Source organism: Anas platyrhynchos, chromosome 1, assembly GCF_047663525.1.
Source record: "Anas platyrhynchos isolate ZD024472 breed Pekin duck chromosome 1, IASCAAS_PekinDuck_T2T, whole genome shotgun sequence".
Lineage (NCBI taxonomy): Eukaryota > Metazoa > Chordata > Aves > Anseriformes > Anatidae > Anas > Anas platyrhynchos.
In genome coordinates, this window is record NC_092587.1 from 126,001,986 (window position 1) to 126,025,536 (window position 23,551).

Sequence of the window (23,551 nt, forward strand, 5' to 3'; positions counted from 1 at the left end):
AGCAGGAAAAAATGTACCTAAAAATGATGGTGTCTGCCAAGAAGCAGAGCAAGACCGAGCTTGAGGAAATCATGCAGAACGCCTTTTTTGTTCTCAGAGGTCTGAGAACGAAAATTTAAAACTAGGCATTCTTCTCCCTAATACCACAGAAACAGCTCTATTATTCATTGCTTACGCTAATGTGATTAATCTGATTAAACTTTTTTTTTTTTAATTGTATTTTTTTTCACTTTGTACAAGCTCTCTACCATCACAAACAGACTTGATAATGAGATATATTTGCAACTGAGATTGCTTAATCCTTCTCACTTAAATTCCTGAACGCAGGGCTTTTTCTTATCCTTGCAAATGAAAAATGTTAACAAAAATAGTTCAATAGTTTCTAAGGAAGCAGTTATGAAAAAATACAGTATTTTTCCTTGAAAAAAAAAAAATCTCCAAGCTGGATCATTAAGTAGTTCTATTATTTTGCACATGCTTTAAAGTGTAGCATTTGGAAGAGGAGTATTTGCTCTAATCTGGTTTTTGGCATGGAATTCCACAAAGCAAGACATGTTAAAAGCACTTTGCAAAGCCTACCTAAAGCCCTGAAATGGTAATTTTATTAAATCACATCAAATACAGAGCATATTCTGTTACTGCCTCCACAGTGAGGAGCTTATGTGATCTTAAGCAAATTATGATCTCCCTCAGTTTTTTGCACATGAAGAAGTGTCCTCAGGTTTACCAGGAAGCCACACAATTATCAACCTGTGCTCCTGTTGGCTCACATATTGCCAGCATGAGCACTAAGAACTCACTGGTGAAGGTCCAAGGATGGTCCCCAGCATGCCTTTTAATTCGTGGCTGACTTGTGTATGCTCAAGGTGTAAAGGATCTGATTCTTGGGGTGCTGAGGAGGCAGCGTCCATTCATTTAAGCTCTGAACTAGGAAATATTCATACATGTGCCTGTCTCTGGGCACTGAGAACCACAGTGTGCATTTGACTTCAGTATGATTACCTATATTGTAGGTGATTTTTTATTTTTTTTTCCCAGTGGATATTTTAGTGTAAGAATCCCCACCCTCTTCCTTCTGCTCTTTCCACCTCCACACCACAACCCTCATTTTTTTGTGAGGGTGCACTTTGCATGAGATCAGCAAGGAATTCCTTAAACTGAGTTTGCCGCTGCATCTGCTACCGCGTGCAGTTGTGCCCCTTTCATCACCTTCTTCGGAGGCAGTTCCCTTCCAGCCTGCTTGCCTCCCTCTCTGTTGACATTAGGGAGCCTGTGGTAAGTCAGGCCAGCTTTCTCGCCTGTCTGAAAACTAAGCAAGGGAGTGGTGTGGTTTGATTTATTTACTTTTTTTTTTTCTTCCCCTCGTGTGAGATCACTGAGCTGATTCAATTACAGTTCAACCATCGAATGCTAGTACAACTGTGTGAGCACTAGTGCCAAGACAAAAGAGGGGACGGCAAACCTCCTTCAGCGATAATGTCGTTTTAGATCAGCTTAAGCCAACTGCAGTATTGCAGCGTTTGTGCATAAAAACCTAAGCCACAGCTTAAGTGTTTGAGGAGTGGATGAATAGATGGATTTATATTTCATCTTTTGGAAAGCTGCAGATCAGTGCTGGTCTGTATCAGCTCTAAAGCTGCTGTTACATAGTTGAAATCTGCTGCCCCTTCACAGAATGTCTTAGCTGTAACAAGAGCCAAGGTGCCTGCCAACCTTTTGAAGCTTTGGGCTGGTTTATTTCACACACATCAAGCAAACCTTTAGAAGGATATCCTTTTAAAAAAGAAAAAGCCAAAGCACTGTATGAAATCCTGTTCTCTGGACCAAAAAATACTGCAAGCAGAGAAACTAGAGTAAGAAGGGGAGTTTTCTCTGTGATGCCTGTACATGCACATGAGAGGAGAAGTTAGACAAGACTGGTTACCTTGCCACAGAAAGATACATTAGGCTGGTTTCACATGATTTGTTTTCAATAAATCTAGTATTGTCTGCTCTTTGCCACCCTGGCTATCTGCTAGCATGTTTTATTTATTTATTTTAACTGGGGAGCTGACTGCTGTGGGATTCCTTTGCCACCATCTTTCTCTGCTTCTTAAAGAGATCTAAGAGATGCTTTCTCTGCTCTTCTGGTGCCCTTTTCCAGTCTTCCTACACTTCCCCAACTAAAACCTCTGAGGCTGAGTAGCTGTTCTCTAGGCACCTTAAGTGTGATTTTTATTTAGGCTTAGCTTTTCTGAAAGCACTTGAGTAATCTAAATTCTCTCAGACCAGCTCTTTTGATGTTCTGTCATGAGCTCTCCGTTGCTGCTGGTGTGTGCTGAATTAGCTCTCCAGTCACAGTGCAGGTGAAAGGTACACAATCCATTTCTTGCTTAAACTCAACTGCAACCTGAGTTTTGCATAGTTCATTTTGTTTTACAGTTTTTGCCATCTGTCTAATGAAAGAGGCGCTTGAATGGTAATGTATCATTAGTGGAATAAAACACTTGGTGTGCTATTGGCAAGTCAGTCATGGACACCTCCAGAAGGCACAGTGTCCAAGGCCCTGCTTCAGCAAATTTCTTCAATTTAAACAGAGCTCCTTGAGAGCACAGAAGTCCCTCCACATGGATCCTGCTGAACCCAAATCAAAACAAGGAACAAGTCAGGATAGCCAGGAGGAGGAGGTCAGACAGAGGTGTACTGTTGGGTCACGCAGGTGGCCTAAGGGTTTGTCTCTGCTCACAGTTATTTCTTGTTCCTAATGTATTTATGTATATACGGTCTCATTCAGAGTAAGCAATTGTTTCGTTTAATCCAGAGTAAATTAAGCAGGAAGGAGTCCATGTGGAATAAAGCCCTGAGAACAGACTTGATGTCCCATGTCTTGGGAGTAATTAAACGTTTCTGTAGATTCTTTTAAAATGGACCTTTGCAAAGACAACAAAGTGACTTACTTATATTACCCCAGCTTTAAAACACATTGTCCTCTGTCTGTTGCCTAACCCGCCAGAGTAAATTGTACACTAACTGCCTAGAACAACAAACTCGGGTCTGATATTCGTTACAACAAACAAACAGGAGCTTTATTAACCTTTAGCCATGTGATAGGCGTGAAGGTCACGATGCAGATAGGAGAAGCCTCCCTAGGATTACGGGATGTACCAAAGGTTGCAGGTTCCTTTTCAGCTGCAGTGTCTCAGCAACTGATTTCACCTCATCCATCGGTCCTGCAATTAGACCCCAAAAAACACTTCAGGGATTGAAGTCTGCAGCTGGGCTAATCAAAATCCCTCATGCCAAGGCAACTATAAAGCACAGACACACGAGTGTGCCAGGAGAGGTTTAGGTTGGATGTTAGGAAGAACTTCTTTAGTGAGAGGGCTGTGAGGCATTGGAACGGGCTGCCCAGGGAGGGGGTTGAGTCACCATCCCTAGAGGTCTTACAAGATGTTTAGATGTAGAGCTGAGTGATACGGTTTAGTGGAGGGCTGCTTAGTGTTAGGTCAGAGGCCGGACTGGGTGATCTTGGAGGTCTCTTCCAACCTAGACAATCCTGTGACACTGTGAGTGCACAGCAGCACAATTCCCAGAGCCTAAGAGGCGCCGAGGACGCCCTCCGGGGCTCCCCTCACGGCAGAGCCCCGACCCCGGGGTGCAGGAGCCGGGGAGGCAGCAGGGGGCGGCCACCCCCCGGGGCCCGAGCTTCTCCTCCCCGTCGCCCAGGGAGGAGGAGGAGGCGGCGGGGCCAGCGCCATGGCCGGGCCCGGCCCAGGAAATGACGGCGCCGCCTCCCCCATGCTCGGCCGCACCTGACTCACCTGGGCCGGCGCTGGGAGGGCGGCGGAGCCGAGCCGAGCCGAGCCGTGCTGAGCCGGGCAGGGCAGGGTAGGGTCGGTCTCAGCCATGGAGAGCGGCTCCCCCTGGGCCGTGGGGCTGCTGAGAGCCTTCGAGGAGAGCGAGTTCGGCAGCTGGGAGAAGATCGGCTCGGGGGGCTTCGGGCAGGTGTACAAGGTGCGCCACCTGCACTGGAAGACATGGCTCGCCATCAAGTGCTCGCCCAGCCTCCATGTGGACGAGAAGTAAGGACCGGGACCGGGACCGGGACCGGGGCGGGGAGGGGTGGAAGGGCTCGGCTGTGCCCGCTTTGGGAGGAGACCCCCAAAACCTCGGGGATTTTGCTTTCTTATTATTTTTTTTGGTTCACCTACGCAGCAAATGCGTAACAGCAGTTCAGACGCTTCCGAGGCCAAACTGGGTTGTCATGCTGTCTGCCCTGCTGGTGTACCCTTATTTTTGGGGTGGCGAAGCAGGCAACATAGCCCAGAGCCTTGGGAGCGAGTAAATGAAGCAAGCCTGGCCCCATGCACGCAGCCCATGGCAGCCACGCGTGTGGCCAGACACGGCAAAGGCAGCCTGGAAATTCGTCATTCCCCAAGCAAACGTGGCATTTATCGCACTCAGGCGAAGCCCAGGCCACCACGAGATGTGGTGGGGCTGGGAAGAGCGACGCTTGGCCGCTCGAAGCAGCTCGGCTTGGCGAGAGCTGCAGCGTGCGCCCGCCTGTTCGCTTGGGGCTGCTCGCAAGGCGTTTTGCCCTGCCGCGGTCCGGTGCTTCGGTCCTTGTGAAAGGAGTGGAAACACAGAATGGGGTCTGGAGGCTCCTTGCCCCTTGCCAGGGCAAGGCACTGTGTGGTGGGAACGTGCTGCAGCTCGGCCGCCCCCGATGGAGGGCACGGCACGATCCCAAATGAAGGGGGCCAGAGGGTTTTGGGATGCACTTCGGAAGCGTCCCGCTGGTCTAAGGGACAGCGGCGACTTCCCGGCAGGTCAGCATCTGTGCAGGAGGTGGGGAGCGTGGCCAAGTCTTGCCGATGGAGCTTTTCCAGCTCCACCTCGATCTCTGGGATCTCCGCCAGCCCACGAGCTGATTCTGCAGCTCGCTCCGTGGGGTGTGAGGTGGTTGAGTCGCAGAAGGTTTCCCGTGCTGCAGTATTATTTGTGGAATATGTTTAGAAACGTATTCAAAAGTTAATTTTTAGAGTGTAGCAGAAAGGATGTCGCCGCCTATTGTAATGTGAAGGATTAATTTTGAGAGATGCTACCAAATCTCTGTACCGGTATTCGGTGTGCAATAGAGATCCACCCGTCTGTCAGTGGTTGTGAGGTTTGCAGATGTGAGAGAGATTGTATGGACGTGATGTATGGTGAACAAAAATTCTGTGGGAATCTGGGACCTTTGAGGGCGGGGGACTCCTGCAGCACCCAGCTCATTTTGGCAATCCAGTTACTGAAAGATGGGTTCATTTGTTTTACTACAGAATATATTTCATGCACTTAAGGGGAGTGTTAATTAGAAGTTGGAGGGGTCCCTGGCCTTTGAAAAAGCTGTTTCTGCAGAATAAAACTGAGCTGAGATTGTGAATTCGGGGTGGGGGGGGGGGGTGGAGGGGGGGGCAGGCACAGACAAAATAAAACACCGCCCCTGTAGTTCACAGGCTGTTCGAGCTGGTTGAAACAAGCCTGTATAATTAAACTGTTAATCCAGGAGGTTCACTTGACAAGCCATTTCTTGGAACTGTCTGGAGACGCAGAGTTAAAATTACAAGTGATATCAGAAACAGTAACTGCATAGCACAGAAGCTTTCTTTCTTTATTTGGTACCACATTAATACCCTGTTTGTAATGGTTTGGTGGTGGTAGTGCTCTGTAGTCTCTCCTACTGTTTCTGCAGTAGATTTGGAGTAATTCCCTTGGCAAGTATCTCACTGGAGAGTGAAGTGGCCTCAAGCAGAAGAAGAATTTATTCTTCAGAGATATTTTTCCCTTTAAACCCAAGCCCTCTCAGGCTGTCTAGCCAAATTCCATTTCTAAACCCTTATTCGTTCCCGCTTTCTGTCCCCTGACATTGTGTAGCTCCAGATGCCCTCACTGTAAACCTGAAGAAAAGAGTGTGTGGTCCAGAAAGGTGGAGGAGGGTACGCCCAGGACCTGCAGTGGAGAAAGCAAAGTCTTTTTTTTCCTTACCTCCGTTGGCCAGAGCAGAAGTCTAGCTGGAGAAAAAGGGGGCAAGCTGTGCAAGAACAACCTGGAGGTGAATTTCTTGTAGCTGAACCTAATCACTCAGGCCCTAACGAGCCCGAACAACGTAGCGGTTCCCAGAGAGGGCTCTTGGCTAGGTGTGCAGGGTGGTGAGGGTGGCTACCAGGTGTGGAGGTGGCAAGGTACGCCTCCTTGGCTGGCACAAAATGAGCAAAGCCCTCTGCAGGACCTGGATTTAGAAGTGGAGTGGGACTTAGAAACTGAGCTGGTTTTAGGGATTTCTTGCTGTTAGCAGATGCTGCGTTTATTCAGGTGGCTGACGAAGGAGCCTGGCGAGGGCTGCCCGCTGAGCTTAAAGTTGTATTTTTGTGCACAGAACACTATCTGTAGGGCACAAAGACTGGGTGCATGCAAATGTGAGTACAGCTGTAATTCTCGCAGGTCTTGCAGCAGCAGGGTTTGTGCTACAAGCGTCGGGCCCCGCTGCATCTTCGGGAGAACCCACACAGCGCGGCAGCAGCTCGGCCTGACCCTCAGCAGGAGCAGGGGCTGCCTCGGGGGTGCCCGAGGTCCCACGTGCTGATTTAGCTGATATTTCTAATTGCTTGGAAAATGGCTGATCTGTCAGCATCTTCTCTGGAAGATGGTATCTGCCCCTGAACCCAGGGCTAGATCTCTTCCAGTGCGTGCCCCTGTCCCCTAATGCTTTGAAAGCATATGTACCCTTAGATTTAGGGGAGCTGAGCAGTCCTGGATGCAAACTTTTTTAAGAAATCACTGTAATCTTAGAATATGTGGAGGGGGAAGGGAGACGAAGTGTTTAGAGAAGATAATTCTGACTCTTTAACCACATAGGTGCCAAATAAGAAGCTGTAACAGAGGCTAGGCCCATGCCTCTTGACTTAGAAACCTCGCAAGCATCTTTTTTCCTGTGGAGGGAGTTTTCTTGGTGATTATTGGAATAATTTCTAAGCACTATGAGTAACTGAGCAGCGTAAAAAAAACAGACTTTGATCTGCTCAAACTGGACTTCAGCGATACCACAGCGTCCTTTGCTGTAGCATTAGGGCTTGGATGTTGAGGCGATGGGCACAGTGACAGCGCCAGCAGCGCCCTGCGCGGGGCGGAGAGGGGAGGTAGGGACCTTTCATCTCAGCCTGGTCTGATTTCCACTTTGCTGGAAGTGGAAATCCTCTCTTTGCTGGGGAAAATAGGCAATTTCGAGCAGCTGCTCTCTCTCTCCCTGACCTTGGTGACTCTTTCTGAGCCTGTCCTTAGCCAGGGAACCCCTGGTCCCCGTGAGCCCTGCGGCTCCTGTTAGGTTTGAGCTGTTGCTGGGCTCCTGCTCTGCCTCGGAGGGCTCAGACGGGTGTTTTACATCGTGACTCCAGCACTCAGCTCGCTGAAGCCTGGTGAATTATGCTGGCTATGCATGTGGCTTGGGGGCAAGGAGTTGGTTGTGTTATTCACAGGCGCTCCCTTCCAGCATGCCAGAGAGCAAACTGGGTACTTGTCTACAAAGGCAATTATTTCACAAGCAAGTTGCTGTAGGGAGCAGCAGGAGCCAACATGGTTAATGGAGAGAAACGATTTCACTTATCTTTTTTTTTTTTTTCTTCCCAATATCTTGTCCTTACCTCTTAAGTTGTTTCTTAGCCTGATCTTACCTCGGAAAAAGGTCTGCTGCTTCTTGCTAGGTCAGACCCACCGCTAAGGAGGAGAAAAGTTGGGCATGTCAGATCTCTGCAGCCCATGGGTGCTCACTACCTCCTGAATAACGAGGATCAGCCTCGGACAGGTAGTGCTGCAGTGCCACGGCTGGATTTGGGTGGAAGGGAGGCTTGTGCCTCATCCCCCTGGTCGCAGCAGGGAGCTTCCCCTCCTAAAGGATGAGTCTGAGGGGCTCTGGCTGCCAGCCCTGGCTCCGTGCGCTGTCAGCCTGTGTCAGCAGGGCAGCTGAAGCAGTGCTGGCTGTGTTCACTCCTGGTGGAGGCAGCCTCCTGACTCACAGAAAGCTGATGGCTTGAGCCCGGGGAGGTATGGCAGTGGCGAACCTGGGCATTACACGGCTGGGGCTTCTTCCTAGCCGCGGACACATCAAAGCGGAGAGGCAGGCCGTGCGCTAGGGGGATTTGTGCTGCTGAAGTCTGCAGCTTGCCTGCGGTTCGGCAGCTCTGAGCTGTCATCGGCAGCACAAAGCCAAGCCAGTAAATGTGACAACGTGCCTGGGGCAGAGGCTGGAGAGATGCAGCCTGGTCCAGCCAGGCAACGATCACGAAATGTGTTTTTCAGTTTCATAATTCCTTAGGAAATTAAACGTGGTGTGCGCTTTTTTTCGGGAACAAGCAGCCACTCCATCCTTTACCATATATTCTCTTCCATGCAGGGAGCGCATGGAGTTACTGGAAGAAGCCAGGAAGATGGAAATGGCAAAGTTTCGCTACATCCTCCCTGTTTATGGCATCTGCAAAGAGCCGGTTGGCTTGGTCATGGAGTACATGGAAACAGGGTCCCTGGAAAAGCTCCTGGCTTCCGAGCCTCTGCCCTGGGAGCTGCGCTTCCGAATCATCCACGAGACGGCCGTGGGCATGAATTTCCTGCACTGCATGTCCCCTCCGCTGCTCCACCTGGACCTCAAGCCTGCCAACATCCTGCTTGATGCCCACTACCATGTCAAGGTATGCCTTGGGCACTCTGAGCCCAAACCCCGCTTTGGGATATTCCTGCTGTGCCGAGCTCAGAGGCCAGAGAGAGCCCCAGAAGCATTCCTTTTGAATTAGGAAAATGCCCGCCAAAACAACCACTCCGATCCTCAAACTTGTCTACCTGATTTACGCACCATTTTGGTACATAAACAGAGGTGGAGTTGCAGGGCCTGTGAGAAGGTGGGTGCTAGCACAGCAGACTCTGGGTTTGTGAGCCCAGCGCCTTCTGCTACAAACTTCCTCACAGACAGGCCATAAAGCAGGTGAGAACATAGAGACTCATGCTGCTTTTTTCTCCAAGTCATCTCTGCCAGTTCTGCAGCTCCCAGTGGCAACCTTGTTCTGTCTGAGTCCTTCTGGCTTTGTATGTTGCACTAAATACCCAAATCTCATGTACAGTGGGAGTCTGGAGAAGCAGAGCCTTCCTGGAGGCAGCTCACTGTCTTCTTTCCTTTGCCCAGAGCACATACAGTGAAAAAGTATCCCTGTCATGACTGCTTATGAATACCAGAGGTCACTTAGGGAAACATTTCTGGCTCTATCAGTATGGAATTATTTTTATCATCCTCTTCCAGAGTAAGCTAGCATGTTTGCTGGCCTTCTTTGTTGGAGGTTCTGTTTTGACAGCTGCTCTAGGGAGATTGTTTGCTTTCTAATTCTTCCTTTTAGAGAGGAAAGAGACTGAAGTGTACCTTTTCCCTGATTTTTATTTTTATTTTTATTTTTCCAAATCAGTAGCCAAATTATTGAGCCTAGAAGTGCAGGATTAACCATACCTGGCTGATATAATTCAGCACAAGTAGTCACAGATCTTTCAGCACCATCATCCATCTATTCTCCCTGTCTTCCTGTCCTCCTCAATCTGGCCAAATGGCCGTGGATTTGTTGTACTATTCTAAAACTGAAGTTTTCAGGAAAACTTCCCTGTCTTGATGTCTTCCCTGATGTCTTGAGAGGGCTGGAGCCATAGGAAGCATGTGCCTAATGGAATCAGCCTGGACACAGTCACCTTTTTTTCTAGGGCACTTTATGGTTTACTTGTTAGGAGGATTTTCTTCTTGAGGTACAAGACAACTACAGACAGTCCTGGTATGATGGCCAGAACATCAAGATCTGAACTGTACGAAGTATATTCCCACAGGCTGGTGCTCAAAGGCCTTTGTTAAGGATTTATTTACCTAAACTTTATGCACGCTTGCATAACTTCTTAAATTCCTAATTCTTGACTCATCTGTGAGCCAAGATGTGAAGGCTGTATTTTTCTCACCATTTCAGGAGGTTGAAATCTTGCCTGATATCTGCCTCCTGCATAGCCTATATCTGCACAGTGATGTAATACAAGGGGGCAAAGTACAAAATGCACACACATTTTTTTCAGGTGAGGTCATTGTCAACATCCCTAAAGTGTTGCTGCTTTGTGTTCTGTATGTAGAGCATGTTCTTCAGACTCTTTCCATTAAGCTCAGAAAAGAATGGTCTGATCCCAACCTTTTTTTCCAGCCAGAGCTCTTTCAGATCTGCAAGCATCGTGGAAACCCCTCCATGCAGCAAAGCAGACATAGGAACCCACATGCAAAATAGGCGATGTGCATATTCTGTGAGGAGTCTTCACTTTAAAAATGTGGCCCCAAACCTCCTTTTTGTGTGATGTGAAACTTGTAATTAAATTTCAGACCCTGCAGCTTGATTTAATGCGCATTTTCTTGCTGGAAGGCTAATGAAGCTAATGATTGAAGTGTTTTTACTTTTTAAACGTTAGTGTTAATTTAGTAGGTGACCTGTCCCTAATAGGATCCTAAAGTGTGTGAAGAGATGTTGCAGACTGCAAAAGAAGAGTTTGGAGGTAGGGAGGATTTTTATAAGCTGTTTGCCCTTGAGCCAGGAAACAGACAGACTTACAGTGGAGTACATTAGGAATGCTTCTGTGCCATGTTGCTAGTTAAATGGAAACACGCCCTTCTTCTTTTACGAGCACAACACTTACTGTAAAAACCCCAAGTGAGGATGATGACTAACGCAGTGGTGTTGCACACAACTTATCATCAAGTGGGTGCCTCCGTATCATAAAGCCGTCTCCTGCGTGTTACATAAGTGTGTGTGCTGAATTTTGTTATTGGCGGGGTAATTAAGAGGGTGAGATTAGCCTGAGCTGGGATGCAGATAGCTGTGTATTTGTTAATTTTCTCAAAGGCACGCTGGGGGATTCTCTGGTGATTTTAAGTGTATGTATATAACGTGCAACTTAGGATAAGGCTTTGCTGTCCTCTGTAGGATGCCTCCTGTCCCGAAACGAGTCTTAGGTGGGAGCTCCCTTCCTCTCCATATCTGGGTTGCCTTAAGCAACGTGGTTTTCTTGGGAGGATTATTGCATACCCAGGCAAGCTTTGCTAGCAACAAACAGCCTGCATTTTTTTCCTTAATTTCAGCTTGTTGCTTCTCTCTATCAACAAGATCCACCCTGCCCCTTTCTCTGGTGTTTCACACATGCTGCCTTCAAATACTTACAAGCTGCTTAACACCTCGCTTTCGCTCGCCTCTACCACATCTAACGAGCTTGTTCTTCAGCCTGCTGTCCCCTGTACAAAATCAGGATCCCTCCTCCAGCTCCCTGGGATGTGGCAATTGTCGGCGGGGAAGCAGTGCCGCATTCCTGCGCTGCCCTTGCAGGCGGTAGCACACTCAGTGCTCGGAGATCCCATGGGATCTCTCTCCAGAGCCCTCCACAGGTGAATACAGCCCCTGTGCAAAACCTCTCCGCCTGACTTGTTGGCAGTTGCCGTGCCCACATGCTCAGTTACTGCTGCCCAGGTTTATCTTCTTAACAGAGTTACTTTTCATTCGGGTTTTTAAAATGAAGCTTGCCTGCAGCTTAATACCTTTGGGGAAAAACATTACTGTCCTTGTTTCTCTTATACAGCTTACATGTATAGGTACATACACTGGCAAATCCCACCAATTGTTTTTCATCTCCAGATTTTCTTTCAAAGAACTTGAATCAAGATGAGCTCGCAGTTCCTTTCCCCTACTTTGCTCCAACTGCAGCCAGGGTGAAGTTTGCTGCTGTGCTGTGCTGGCAGTCCCCAGAGACAACCTCTCCATGTTTAGTCAGTCTTCACCTTTACTTGGTTCAGCTGAAGGAAAAGGTGGCAAAATTTGTAGAGTTTGAAGCCTAGACAGATAGAAAATGTTTGTCATAAAGCTTCTCCACGTACTGTAGGTCAAGGTAATAGCTGGAGGCCAGGCTGGTGACAAGAGGTTCTCTTTCATTAGACTAGCTGATGGAGTTAACACAGCCACTTTTTTTTTTTTTTATCAGCTGCAAGTGCTTTCCTGTTATTAGAAAGGAGAAGAGGCTTTGTTTTCTGAGTCCCTTCTCCATTTCCCACCCCTCCTGATCAAGGTGTCTGTCTGGGGCTGTTGTTACCTGTCTCTTTGATGCCAGCCAGCCAAGCTGATTCTCACCTCGATCAATTCTCTCTAGTAATGGCAGAGGAGAGCAAGCAAAACCATCCCTGCTGTGGCAATGCATGTTTGTGATGGATTAAAGTGGATGTTTGACTGTGGTTTCTGTTCTTCTGAAGAATCACAGAATATCCCAAGTTGGAAGGGACCCATGAGGATCATTGAGTCCAACTCCTGGCACCACACAGGTCTACCCAAAATTTTAGTCCATGCAAACATCTCAGCTAAAACAGATTTTAGAGTTAAAGCTTCAGGACACGTTAGAAAAGGGTAGGAACACAATCTGTTTTAAAAGGACTTTGTTTTGTAGCTAGCTGAAGTCTTTATACCAGTGTTTCTGAACATACATGATTGAAGTTGAGGTGCTGTGTGTCTACATGTGGAATCAAGAGAATTATTTTTTTTATTCCTAATGTTTCGTATTCCAAATCTATAATCCATGTAAGTCTTGTTAAAACTTTCTTGCATTTTTTAAAAAACAAAACCAAACAATGTTTCCACCTTGCCCTCAGAAAAATAAAGAAGAAAAAAAAACAAAAACAAAAGCCCGTCATCAAAACCCTGTGGACAAATGTGGTGGCATCCTCAGTCACCAAGTGCACAGACAGTTGGGCCAGAAACAAATACCAGGAATGCCAGCAGAGATTAAAAATTAATCTGACTGCTTTATGTTACCTATTTGTTGAAGGAAACCTTTGGGTGAACTCTGTCCCCGAGTCCATTGTGGTGGATTCCTGAGCCTGATTTGCAGAAAAATGACAATCAGGAACTGCACGCGCGCATTAGGGTGGGCTATTGGGAGCCATCAGTTTCCAGGCATTGTTTTTGTTCCTAGGAGCTAGATCCCTGCACTGCTTGGGTTACATATTTTTAAAAATAAAAAAAAAAAAGGAGAAGAAAAAGAGGGGAAGAGAGAGATTTTGGTCTCTACAGAAGCTGTAAAAAATAACTCAGCCAACTCAAGCATCTAAAACCTTGCAAGTGAGTGGATTTTAGCAAACTGCAATGGAAATGTTTGCCATTGACAGAAGCAGCTAGGCTGCGTGCACAGAACACTTGATTTAAACCAAACCAGTAAGAAGGTTTATGGAAAATGCCCTTCAGATCTGCAGCCTGGCAGTCATGTTGCTGGGCTGCGGGCCGGGGAGCACGTGCAGCTCCCCTCCCCAGTGGCTGCTCACGTGTTTCTTTTCATGCAGCCCTTTAAAAGGCCGAGAGCACCTGAGCTGTCTGAACATGTACAATCCCACTGCCTGTGTGGGGTTTGGCCCGTGTTTCTCCTCTTCTTCCTACCCCTTCACCACATGTTTTGCATGCAGCAGTCTGTCGCCTCCGTGTCTCCCCTTAGCTCCGTGGATATTAGGTATGCTTCTGAAGCGTGGGGGGATCCATCCAAAATGAGTAAGGTGAGGAGCAAGGCAACATGCAGAGCGTGACACACAGGCACAGGGCTGGTGCTGGGGTGGGCTTGGGGCTGGTGGGGATGTGAGGAAGGAGCAGGGACGCCTGGTGCGGCAGAACCAGCAATTTCAAGGCAGGAGAGATAAGGCAAATGGCTGCCTTCCACCCACTGCGCAGTTCCCACTGACGTTAAAAGAAGCTGCATGACTAACTAACTACCCCATGCAGCATGGAAAATTTACCCTAAAGGGACTCGGGAAAGCCACAAGGGCTGTCTGCGGCATCCTGCTCCTTTGTGTCAGCCTGGCAGGTGACAATTCTCCGAGCGCCGGCGCTCTCTGCTGTGTTTGGTGCGACTGGGGCTCTGCTCTGTGGATAAATCGCCTTTTATTTTGTGTAAAACCTGGCCCTTCACAGCCAGGTTTGCAAGGGGAAGCTGTGCAGGCCTGGAGGGCTGTGTGTGGGGTACACCGTGTGCTGTAGCAGTTTTTTGGTGTGTAGGCTCGGCGTGAGGCCTGCTGCGTGCCCTGTGGCACAGCTGGTGGCCCGCCATTACGCAGCAGGGTCACCGCGCTGCCTGCAACTCATCTTCTCTCTTCACCTACACAGCAGGAAACCTGGTATTGTTCGGGCAGAGAGGAAGGTGCCTTTCTGTGAAATTACGCCTGCGTGCCATGTGGGTTTCTTGAGGTGTGTGTGCAAGCCCTCTGCTTGGCGTTAATCAAAGCAGAGCAGCGCTCCGCCAGGCTGGATCTGTTCGGGCTTGCAGGACTCGCAGCGTTTGCTAACCCGACACCGAGGGCTTGCACGATGCTGGCGCTGTGCTTTGGTGCTCCCGTCGAGCACCAGCTGCCCCCAAATCCTGTGGCTTCCTGGGACCACCAGGAAGAGCAGTTGGCTTGTTGATCTTGCCTGCTTGCTGCTTTTCGGGCCTCCAGCAGGTCCCCTCTGAGAGCACAGCCCCACAGGCACGGGAAACTGCTCCTCCAGATGACTTCAGGTTTTTGTCTTCTTCCAAAGTCATTCCCGCGTTGCCCTACAGATTTAAGATCCAGGCAGGCAGCAGGTGGGAAATACCTGCGTGCTAGGGTACAGGCCCCCTCCTGAACGTCTCTCCCGAGCTGTTTGTTCCTGGGAGAAGTTCGTGCCGAAGCTGCGTGGGCTGGTTTGTTTGTTTTATGACAAGGGGAGATTCCTGGCATCTGCAGAGTGATGGCTCTGCAGCCTGCCTCCTCTCCGGCAGCGTGGGGCTGGCTGCAGTTTTACCCCTTTCCAATAACGGGGACATGTTACAGCTAGCCTTGCGGTTATCTTTAGAGAGAAGCTTCTGAAAGGGTAGAGCCGGAGCCTCTTTCAGAAAATAAAATGAAGTTTTTTTTTTAATTATGCCTCTTGTTTTGAGGGAAAACTTTCTCAAAGGAGAAGCTGTGAAGATCAAAAAGGTGCTAGGGGAATGAGTCATTGAAAAACCTGAGCATTTATTAGATAAAAAGAAGATACATGTCTTTTTTTTTTTTTTTTTTTTTTTGTGGTGGTGGTGCTGGGGGGATGTTGCTTGAAGGAGAAACCTTATCTAACGTGTAGACCAAAATCAGTGGGCAGAGTGGTCAAAAAAAAAGGCTTGGCTCTTCTTGAAATTTCCACTTAACATAATAGACATTTTTGACCAGTGGGAAATAAGTAAGACAAAGGAAAATTCCTTGCCTATCTGTTTGCTTGATGATTGGTATGCCTTTGAGAGCAAATGAATGCATATTTGTTTGACACTTCAAATTAAAGTGGAGGTGTGTTTTCCTTTTTCTAAACTTGCTGTCACTTGTTTAGTTCACTTCAGCTGTGTTCACTGCGTCACTGCACCGACTTGCTATATCTGCTAGTTGCCAAAAAGAATTCCCCGTGTGGGTTCAGTGTGTGTGTCTGTGTGTTTTAAACACTTTGTGCCTCTGGTGCTGGGCTTGGTCCTTGCTGGTATGGTCAGTGGAACAGTGATATCTGAAAGAGCAATTCTCTTGCACTCATTTTCAGACCACGAGCTCGAAAATAGGTGCTGAGAACGGTTCAACATAACATACACCATGATGTTACATAGGGAAAGGGGATAGCGAGACCAGGAATTGCTTTAACCTGTAGTTTGCACTAGCTGAATTTTGACTGGTTTTAAATTGCAATAAATTGGCTGACTGTTTGTTGTGTTTGCTGTGTAATGGGCTGACGTGCCGCTGCTTGCAAAAAGCTGCTTAATTTTTTTTAGCTTAACCATAAGAAGAAAAGCCTACCACAGCGTAATGCTTCCAGAGTGTGCTCACTGTTTTTTTGGGGTCATCTGTCATTCTCTACAGAAAAGTTTTCAGCTCCTCTGAAGTCTAATGGTAGCACGCACTTAATTCTCTCCCCTCCTCCTCTGTCTTTTGCAGATTTCTGACTTTGGACTCGCAAAGTGCAATGGCTTGTCCCATTCCCATGACCTCAGCATGGACGGCTTGTGTGGCACAATTGCATACCTTCCTCCCGAGCGCATCAAAGAAAAAAACAGGTGTTTTGACACCAAGCATGATGTGTACAGGTCAGTTAACTGAGAGAACACCTAAAAAAAGGGCTTTAAATTAGTGAGTCATCTTTTTTTCTGTTTATAACACTTAATTGATCGTGAGGCCCCTTACTCTTGTTTGAGCCTCGTTTTGCAAAGGCTCGTGTTTAGTTCTCTTTATGCAAAGTCTTTACAATGTAGAAGACTTTTAACAAACTGCAGCTGATCCTGGTCTTCAGCATTATGGAAATCATTCTAAGAAACATTTATTTATTAGCAACTGGCATGGGAGGCACTCAGGCCACCTTAAATTTCCCCGTCAAAAGGTACATCCTGACCTACTTTTCTAGTCTGTGACAAAATTCTTAGCTATCTTTAGTGGATTTCATCACTATCTCTTTGGTTTTTCTTTCATGGTAAGGTTATTAGGAAAAGGAAGTCATAGATGTAGATTAAAAGAATGTCATGTTGGAAGAGGAATGTTTATATATTTTTTTATAGTTGTCTTGCAGGGTAGAAGTATTAAATAACATCCCCAGTAATTCTTTGCTGCTCTCTGATCTTGTTAGTGTCTTTGTGGAGTAATTGGTAGATGTTAACAAGAAATCAGCAGTCTCTGGCAGCTCTGTGTTCACTGCCTCAGGTCCCTCCCTGCACAAAGTAGACTTTCAGATCATGGTTCTTGGCTGCATCTTGCTGTGTGTGTTTCTCAGCTGAAATGCATGCAGAAGTGAAGGCCAAGAAAAGTGAACTTACCAAAACATGTTACACTCTGTATAGTGGTATTTTTGTTTTGTTTCTGTTTTTTAAAGCTTTTCTAAAAGTATTTGTTTGTATTTGTTTGTAGCTTTTCCATTGTGATTTGGGGAGTTCTTACACAGAAAAAGCCTTTTGCAGGTAAGTCTGATGTGTTGTGGGTTGTGTTGGACTTCTTTTTCCCTTTCTTCCCTTTCTTCCATTGATAAACACGCTTCCCTCCCCACCAGCCCCAGTTTACAAGTATGATGCATGTCCTCCAAATTCCTACACTCTTATGCCATCAGCATATGTAAGATCTCAAATGCCAAGCGTAATTTTAGGTTCTCCTTTGACCTACATCCTAAAAGCAGAACCTATGGTGCCACAGGGTGCCCTGATGTGCACCCCTTTTTTTGCAGTTTGCTGTATTTTTTGTTGGAGTTTGCTGTACTGATCCATGTCAGTGTGTGGCCTGCTCAGACTTCTGTCAGATGTTGGTGGCCAGCAAGGAACAGCGCAGGGCAAAGCCAACTGGCAGGCAGCCATCCTGTTTTCAGAAACAGCTTCTCTGTAGAGAGGCTCTGGAGTTTATTTGTAGATTGTGGGTGCAGATTTAAAAGAAAAAAAAAAAAAAACACCTCTGCCTGTGAGAGTAAGCTTTGTTCCGCCCCACAGTAAATGTACCAATCTACAGGCAGTTATTTATTCTTTATGACTATTTTCCTTTGTATGCAACTAGCCTATGTATAGCAAACGTGTTTGAGCAGGTTCCAGTCTACTATTCATTTTTCTTCTAGTGAGAGATCCCGTTTAGCCCAGTGGTTGGCTTAAGAATCAAGAGCCACATTGCTTCACTGCTTGACCTGTGGTCTTCCTTTACCTTTATGAAAAGTCCGGGTACCTGGTCTTTGTGAAAACTGTTCGTCAGTTTTCTTATAGCAGATATGGAAATCCAAAGAGATGTAGCAAAGGACTGTTTTGGTGTTGTTTTTTCTTTGGTTCTGCACCTTTTATGGGCAGAAAAAGCACACAGTCGCTTACTGCCGATTGATTTTTAACTGATAACTGGAAGTAGATGTTACTGTGTTGCTGAATGTGGTGTGGGAGAATAGGTCCAATTTTTCCTTTTTCCCTGTTGGTAAAGAAATCTAGCAAAAATATTGCATGAAAAACAAGTTTTTGCCTAATACACTGTTAATGCTGTTAGACAAAAGAGAAATCCTTCCTTTTGCTGCGAGAGCTTCATTTGTGTGCTTTTGCTTTACAGAGGAAAACAACATTTTACATATTATGGTAAAAGTAGTTAAAGGCCACCGCCCAGAGCTACCTGCTGTTTCCAAATCCAGACCTCATTCATGTAATAACTTGATCAAACTGATGCAAAAATGTTGGCAAGATGATCCTGGTGAACGGCCAACATTTCAAGGTAAGATTTCCTCGTAACTTGGCCGCCTATTTCTTCTTCTATGAGTCATGTTATTGCTCAGGACTCTGCTAATCCTTGGGGTAAATGCTGTGAACCTTTGTGACAGAATAAACAGAGCACATTGTATGGGAGAGACAATGATACAGGCCACTTATTCATTCATGGAGGAAGAGATTATCTGGGGACAAGTCTGACCATGACAGCGTTATGTAAACACGTCAGGAATAAGATCTGTACTGAGCCAGTTGATCCATTTAGCCAGTACCTTGAGGGGAGGTGGTTTATGTTCAGTTCTGATCGTTTGTATCAGGGTATATGCCTGCCAAGCTGGACTTGGTGTGCTTTTTTTTTTTTTTTTTTACCATACCAAAGTGTTGAACACCCTGGCTCTTGAAATACACCATTGTGTGCTAAGAAACAGAATTGCCTTTTTTTTTTTTTTTTTTCTACAAAACAATTTGTGCGTTTGTCTTTCTGCCCATAACAAAGGCAGCTCTGCTCAAAGGTTTGAACTCACCCAAAAGCACCTGTTACAAACTGAGATGTGCAAAGGAGTGTAGCAAGTACTATCTCTAAGTAGCTTTATTTCACATTAATGACAGAGATTTGCCTCTTCCCCCCCCCCACTTCCCTGTTCCTGCCCAAACAAAGTATGGGAACTAATGGGAAGAGGTTTTGCATCTTTTTGGAACATATTTTTAAGTCTGCTAGCAGTAGACTAGTTCACAGTCCTGCGGTGTGGCCACCACGTACCATAAGTCTGGTCTGAATGTGAAAATGAACTGTTCAGTCAGTCGTTTGCACTCTTTGCTCAGCTGCAATTCTGTACCTACTGATGAGGTGCTGTGTGGAATAGCCAAAACAGGAGTCCTCCTCCTAGAACATCAAATAGCCGTTAAGCTCTAGTGATAAGAAAGGCAGCAGGGCATCTCAGGAGAAGACTCCTGTTTAATAGCAAACAAACAAAACCCTGTCTTTCTTTCTTCAAAGAAATCACTTCAGAAACAGAGGCCCTCTGTGAGAAACCAGAAGATGAAACAAAAGAAATGATAGCTGAGGAACTGGACACCAAGAGCTCCCCGAAGCAACGGTCTGAGGTATTTTCTCCTTCTATCTAGTGTTAAAGTGCACTATTTTTTTATTTTTTTCTGAGAAGCAGATTCTTCTGTGGCCTGTACCTTCCAAACAACCTTTTCTTTGTTGCTTTTTAACACCTTCTTGCCTGGTAGGAGTGGGTCTTGTTGAAAGCCTGGAATGCAGAAGTGGCAGCAGATGTACAGATCAGCTGCACAAAACTGAGTGCCAGTGAACCCTTGAGCTGCTGAGGGACAACAGGACAGTTAGGAAGTAAAGGCTGGAACTGTGTGGGTGTGTCTGAGCTTAAAAAACGCTGTAGATAAAAGAGCCATGTGGCTTTAGTGGCTGTGAGAGTACTGATGAAAGCTTCTCTCCCGCATCTAAAAGTTTTCCGTGGCCTTATTTGTAGGATTCATTTAGCAAGAATGGTGCTTCAAGGGTACCTGCAAGCTAACAAAGTGAGGTTTCCTCTCGCAGAAGCTCAGGCTCAGCTTTCCTTGCTGACCTTTCTAAAATGCTTGTGTGCTTCTCTTGAAGGGGATGTCTGCGTTATCCCAGCCGAAACAGGAGCCTGTTCTAGCATCGGTTAAGGATTACAGTCTCTCAGAGTTGTTGTCCCAGCTGGATTCAGGGATTTCACAGACTATGGAAGGCCCTGAGGATCTCAGCCGCAGCTCTTCTGAATCCAAACTTGCTGCCAGCGACAAGAGGCTTTCAGGAGTTTCGTCCGTAGATTCCGCTTTTTCATCCAGAGGCTCCCTTTCCCTTTCCTTTGAAAGAGAGAGTTCAGGTAATGGTCGGGTTTTTTGTTTGTTTGTTTTTGTAATTGTTTGGACTAGGGCATGGGAGTTGGTGGGTCAGAGAGTGGTCATATGGAGAATAACATTCTGGAAATCACTGTTAGCCTTGCTTTCTCCTGCTGTCAGCACTACAAATTTGTTTACAGGAGGTAGTTATTTAAATAAAATGAGTGAGGAGGCTCCTAAACACGGGCTAATGAGAAACAATAAATCTCATTTACTTTTGAAAACAAGTGACCTGAATCCCCATCAAAGCAATTACAGAATCAGTCATGGAAAGGCTGGTTGGAAGGGAGGTCACCTAGTCTAGCATCCCGCTCAGAGTAGGACTAAAGCCAATGCCACGTGCCAGAAGAGCTTGTGGCTTCTTCAGTTATACAGAGCCCAAGTCTGAGCACCTGTCTTTGGGGAAGGCTCAAGCAAGTTTCTCAGCAGCTCCCATGAACATTGTGGTAAAGACCACCCTGTTGTGCACGCGCCCCTCCATTTTCAGTCTGCACTGCAAAAAGCAGGCGTCTATTTTCCACTTTGGCAAACTATGATTAGTGCAGGGAGACCAACCACAGCATCCTTTGTTCTTAGTTTCATTGGAAACAGGATAAGGACAAGTGTGGGCTCCAAATCTGCCCTGTGAAATGGTTCTGAAACCTCTGCAGGTATGGCAGTGGGAGGGGGAGGCAATTTTTGCAGTCTGAAGTCATTGCTCGAAGCCACCAGCTGTTCTAGCCAGGGACACGCAAGGATTGGCAGGTATCAGCATTGTGATGTTGTCTTTTTCCATCTAGATATTGGTACTACAGACATACAGAAAAGGAAGCTAACGGAGGCCATTTTAGCTGGAGACACCAGCAAGCTGATGAAGATCCTCCAGCCTCAAGACGTTGATATTGTTTTAGATGGGAACTACAGTCTTTTGCACTTAGCTGTTGAAGCTGGTCAAGAAGAATGTGTCAAGTGGCTCCTCCTCTACAATGCTAACCCTAACCTCACGAACAAGAAAGGATCCACCCCTCTTCACATAGCCATTGAGAAGAAAGTTAAAAGCATCGTGGAGCTGATTATGGCAAGGAAAATCAATGTTAATGCCAAAGATGAGGATCAGTGGACTGCTCTTCACTTTGCTGCCCAAAACGGGGATGATTTCAGCACCAAAATGCTGCTTGATAAGAATGCATCCCTGAATGAGGTAGATTTTGAAGGCAGAGCCCCCATCCACATAGCCTGTCAGTATGGCCAAGAGAATATTGTGCGGATCCTGCTGAGGAGAGGCGTTAGTGTGAACATCAGAGGCAAGGATGACTGGGTGCCCCTGCACTATGCTGCCTGGCAGGGCCATCTTCCCATCGTAAAGCTCCTGGCCAAGCAGCCAGGTGCAAACGTAAACGTGCAGACCATGGATGGGAGGACCTCGCTTCACTTGGCTGCTCAGCGAGGACACTACCGCGTCGCTCGCCTGCTCATAGACCTGGAGTCAGATGTCAACATACCGAACGCGCTCTCGCAGACTGCTCTCCACATAGCTGCCGAAACGGGCCACACGAGCACGTCGAGGCTGCTCCTTAAACATGGTGCAGACATCGAGGCGGCAACAGCGGAAGGATGTACAGCTCTGCACCTGGCCTCTCGCAGTGGGCATTTAGCAACGACGAAGTTGCTGATAGATGAAGGGGCCAGTGTCCTGGCCAGAGGCCCTTTAAACAGGACAGCGTTACATCTTGCTGCGGAAAATGGGCACTCTGAAGTAGTAGAAGAACTCGCCAGTTCGGGAAATATCAACGTTTCTGATGATGAGGGGTTGACAGCTCTTCATCTGGCTGCACGAGGAGGGCACACAAAAACGGTTGAGGTTCTTCTGAAGCACGGGGCCTTCACTGACATGCAAAAACCCACATTTCAGACCCTGCTGCGGCTTGCTCAGCAGAGCAGTAATAGCTCAGTTACTGTCTTGTTAAGTGAGACTTAATTGAAAGGTATGGGACTTGCTACCTTTCTACCTGGTGCGAGAAGGTTGCTGGAGCTTGACCCGTGAGGGCCTTCTCCAGCTGTGCAGTGACCTGCTGCTCATCAGCAGTGTCAGCAGATAGACTGAGGGGCAACCAGCAAGAAGCTACTCACGTTTGAGTGTGTGGGTGAGGGCGCACATGGACTAAGGCCAAATATAAGTTTAAGAGCTGGAGTGCATCACACTGTGGTCTGGATCATCCATTGTGAGTATGCCTGCCCCACCTGTATAGTAATATTCCCCTCCCAAGGATGTTGTGAGGGTCAGATGCAACTCGTGGGTTCCCCCCTGCTTTTTTTTTTTTGCTTTTTTTTTGTTTTGTTTTGTTTTGTTTTTGACATGCTGAACTAATTTAAGAACTAACATTCTACTTTCTGATTTTCCTCAGAAAAAGGATGGGGTAGATTTCTGGCTTATTGCAGTGATCTATATTTTGGGCTTAAAGCCTTTTATGATAAAATAAACCCAACACAGATCTGCTTGAAATGAATGCAAGAGAAAAGGAAAAGTCTGTTTAAAGTATAGTTAATCATGAACCCTGGCTGAGCTTCATTGTCAGAAGGTACTCTGTTTAATTGGAGACACATTGTTTACAGATTTCCATGTAATCAAAACAGTTGAGGCAGACTGTCATTAACAAGGAAGGAAGGATCCCAACGACACATAAGCAGAAGGAAAAGCTTAACACAAGTATCTTCATATACAGCACCACCTTGTATGTGTTCTGAGATTGCTAAGCTGAACTAGGTGCTTGGAGGTTTGTCTCAAAAATTCAAAAGTTAAAGATTTCACACGGGACTGCAACGGGATGGTACATTTTAACATCGTTATATCTGTTTGCAGAACAATGTTTGGAGGAATATGCTAGAGAACTATAGCAGCCATGCCACAGTACATGTCCTAGGAGAATGAACTGTGTGTTGACTACACTGATATACTGTGTATATAGTATTTCTACCTGTTGTATGCTTTTTTTCTACTGAAGAAAATAGATTGCTTAGAGTGGGTATGTTTTAATACGCCTTTTAATTTCACTCTTTTCAAAGTTCAAATGTGATACATTATTAATAAAAGATTGTGTTCCATATCTGCTTGTATTTTGTAGTTTTTTTAAGCAACTGAAAACCCAGCAGCCAGCAGCAGCACGCAACTGTAATGTGTTTAATGATGCTGAAGGCAAAATAGTTGAGTTGTAAGGCACTCCTCTTTCTGCATTCCCCTTAGGTTTTGCACAGTAGGTTAGGAACTTGAAAGAATGGGAGGTGTTACAGACATTTATAGAATAAAGACTCGCATAACCTAGCCTGTATGTGCCAAACACTTTGATATACAACTGGGATGCTTTCCTCTAATGCTGTAACTGTTGAGGGAGTTTGGTTTTCTTCCCCATTT

At 46.5% G+C, this 23,551-nt stretch overlaps 1 protein-coding gene and 1 long non-coding RNA gene across 2 annotated transcripts; one reads left to right on the plus strand and one right to left on the minus strand.

The window, feature by feature from the left end:
• Positions 1-3,039: 3,039 nt before the first annotated feature.
• On the minus strand, positions 3,040-3,941 carry LOC139999637 (uncharacterized). The gene is made up of 2 exons (XR_011805141.1): positions 3,801-3,941; positions 3,040-3,209 (listed from the first exon to the last, which is right to left on the minus strand). It is a non-coding gene; the product is annotated as an uncharacterized lncRNA (long non-coding RNA).
• On the plus strand, positions 3,734-23,246 carry RIPK4 (receptor interacting serine/threonine kinase 4). Its single transcript, XM_027448389.3, has 8 exons — positions 3,734-4,061; positions 8,408-8,699; positions 16,004-16,152; positions 16,964-17,013; positions 18,122-18,280; positions 19,271-19,377; positions 19,895-20,147; positions 20,943-23,246. Exons 1-8 carry the CDS (start codon positions 3,886-3,888, stop codon positions 22,118-22,120), a joined length of 2,364 nt encoding a protein of 787 aa, XP_027304190.2. The 5' UTR covers positions 3,734-3,885; the 3' UTR covers positions 22,121-23,246.
• Positions 23,247-23,551: the final 305 nt, after the last annotated feature.

Coding starts and splice junctions, on each gene's coding strand:
- RIPK4 (XM_027448389.3), top strand. CDS start 3,886: ATGGAGAGCGGCTCCCCCTGGGCCGTGGGGCTGCTGAGAGCCTTCGAG. Junction 8,700..16,003: donor ATGCCCACTACCATGTCAAG/GTATGCCTTGGG, acceptor TGTCTTTTGCAG/ATTTCTGACTTTGGACTCGC. Junction 16,153..16,963: donor ACCAAGCATGATGTGTACAG/GTCAGTTAACTG, acceptor ATTTGTTTGTAG/CTTTTCCATTGTGATTTGGG.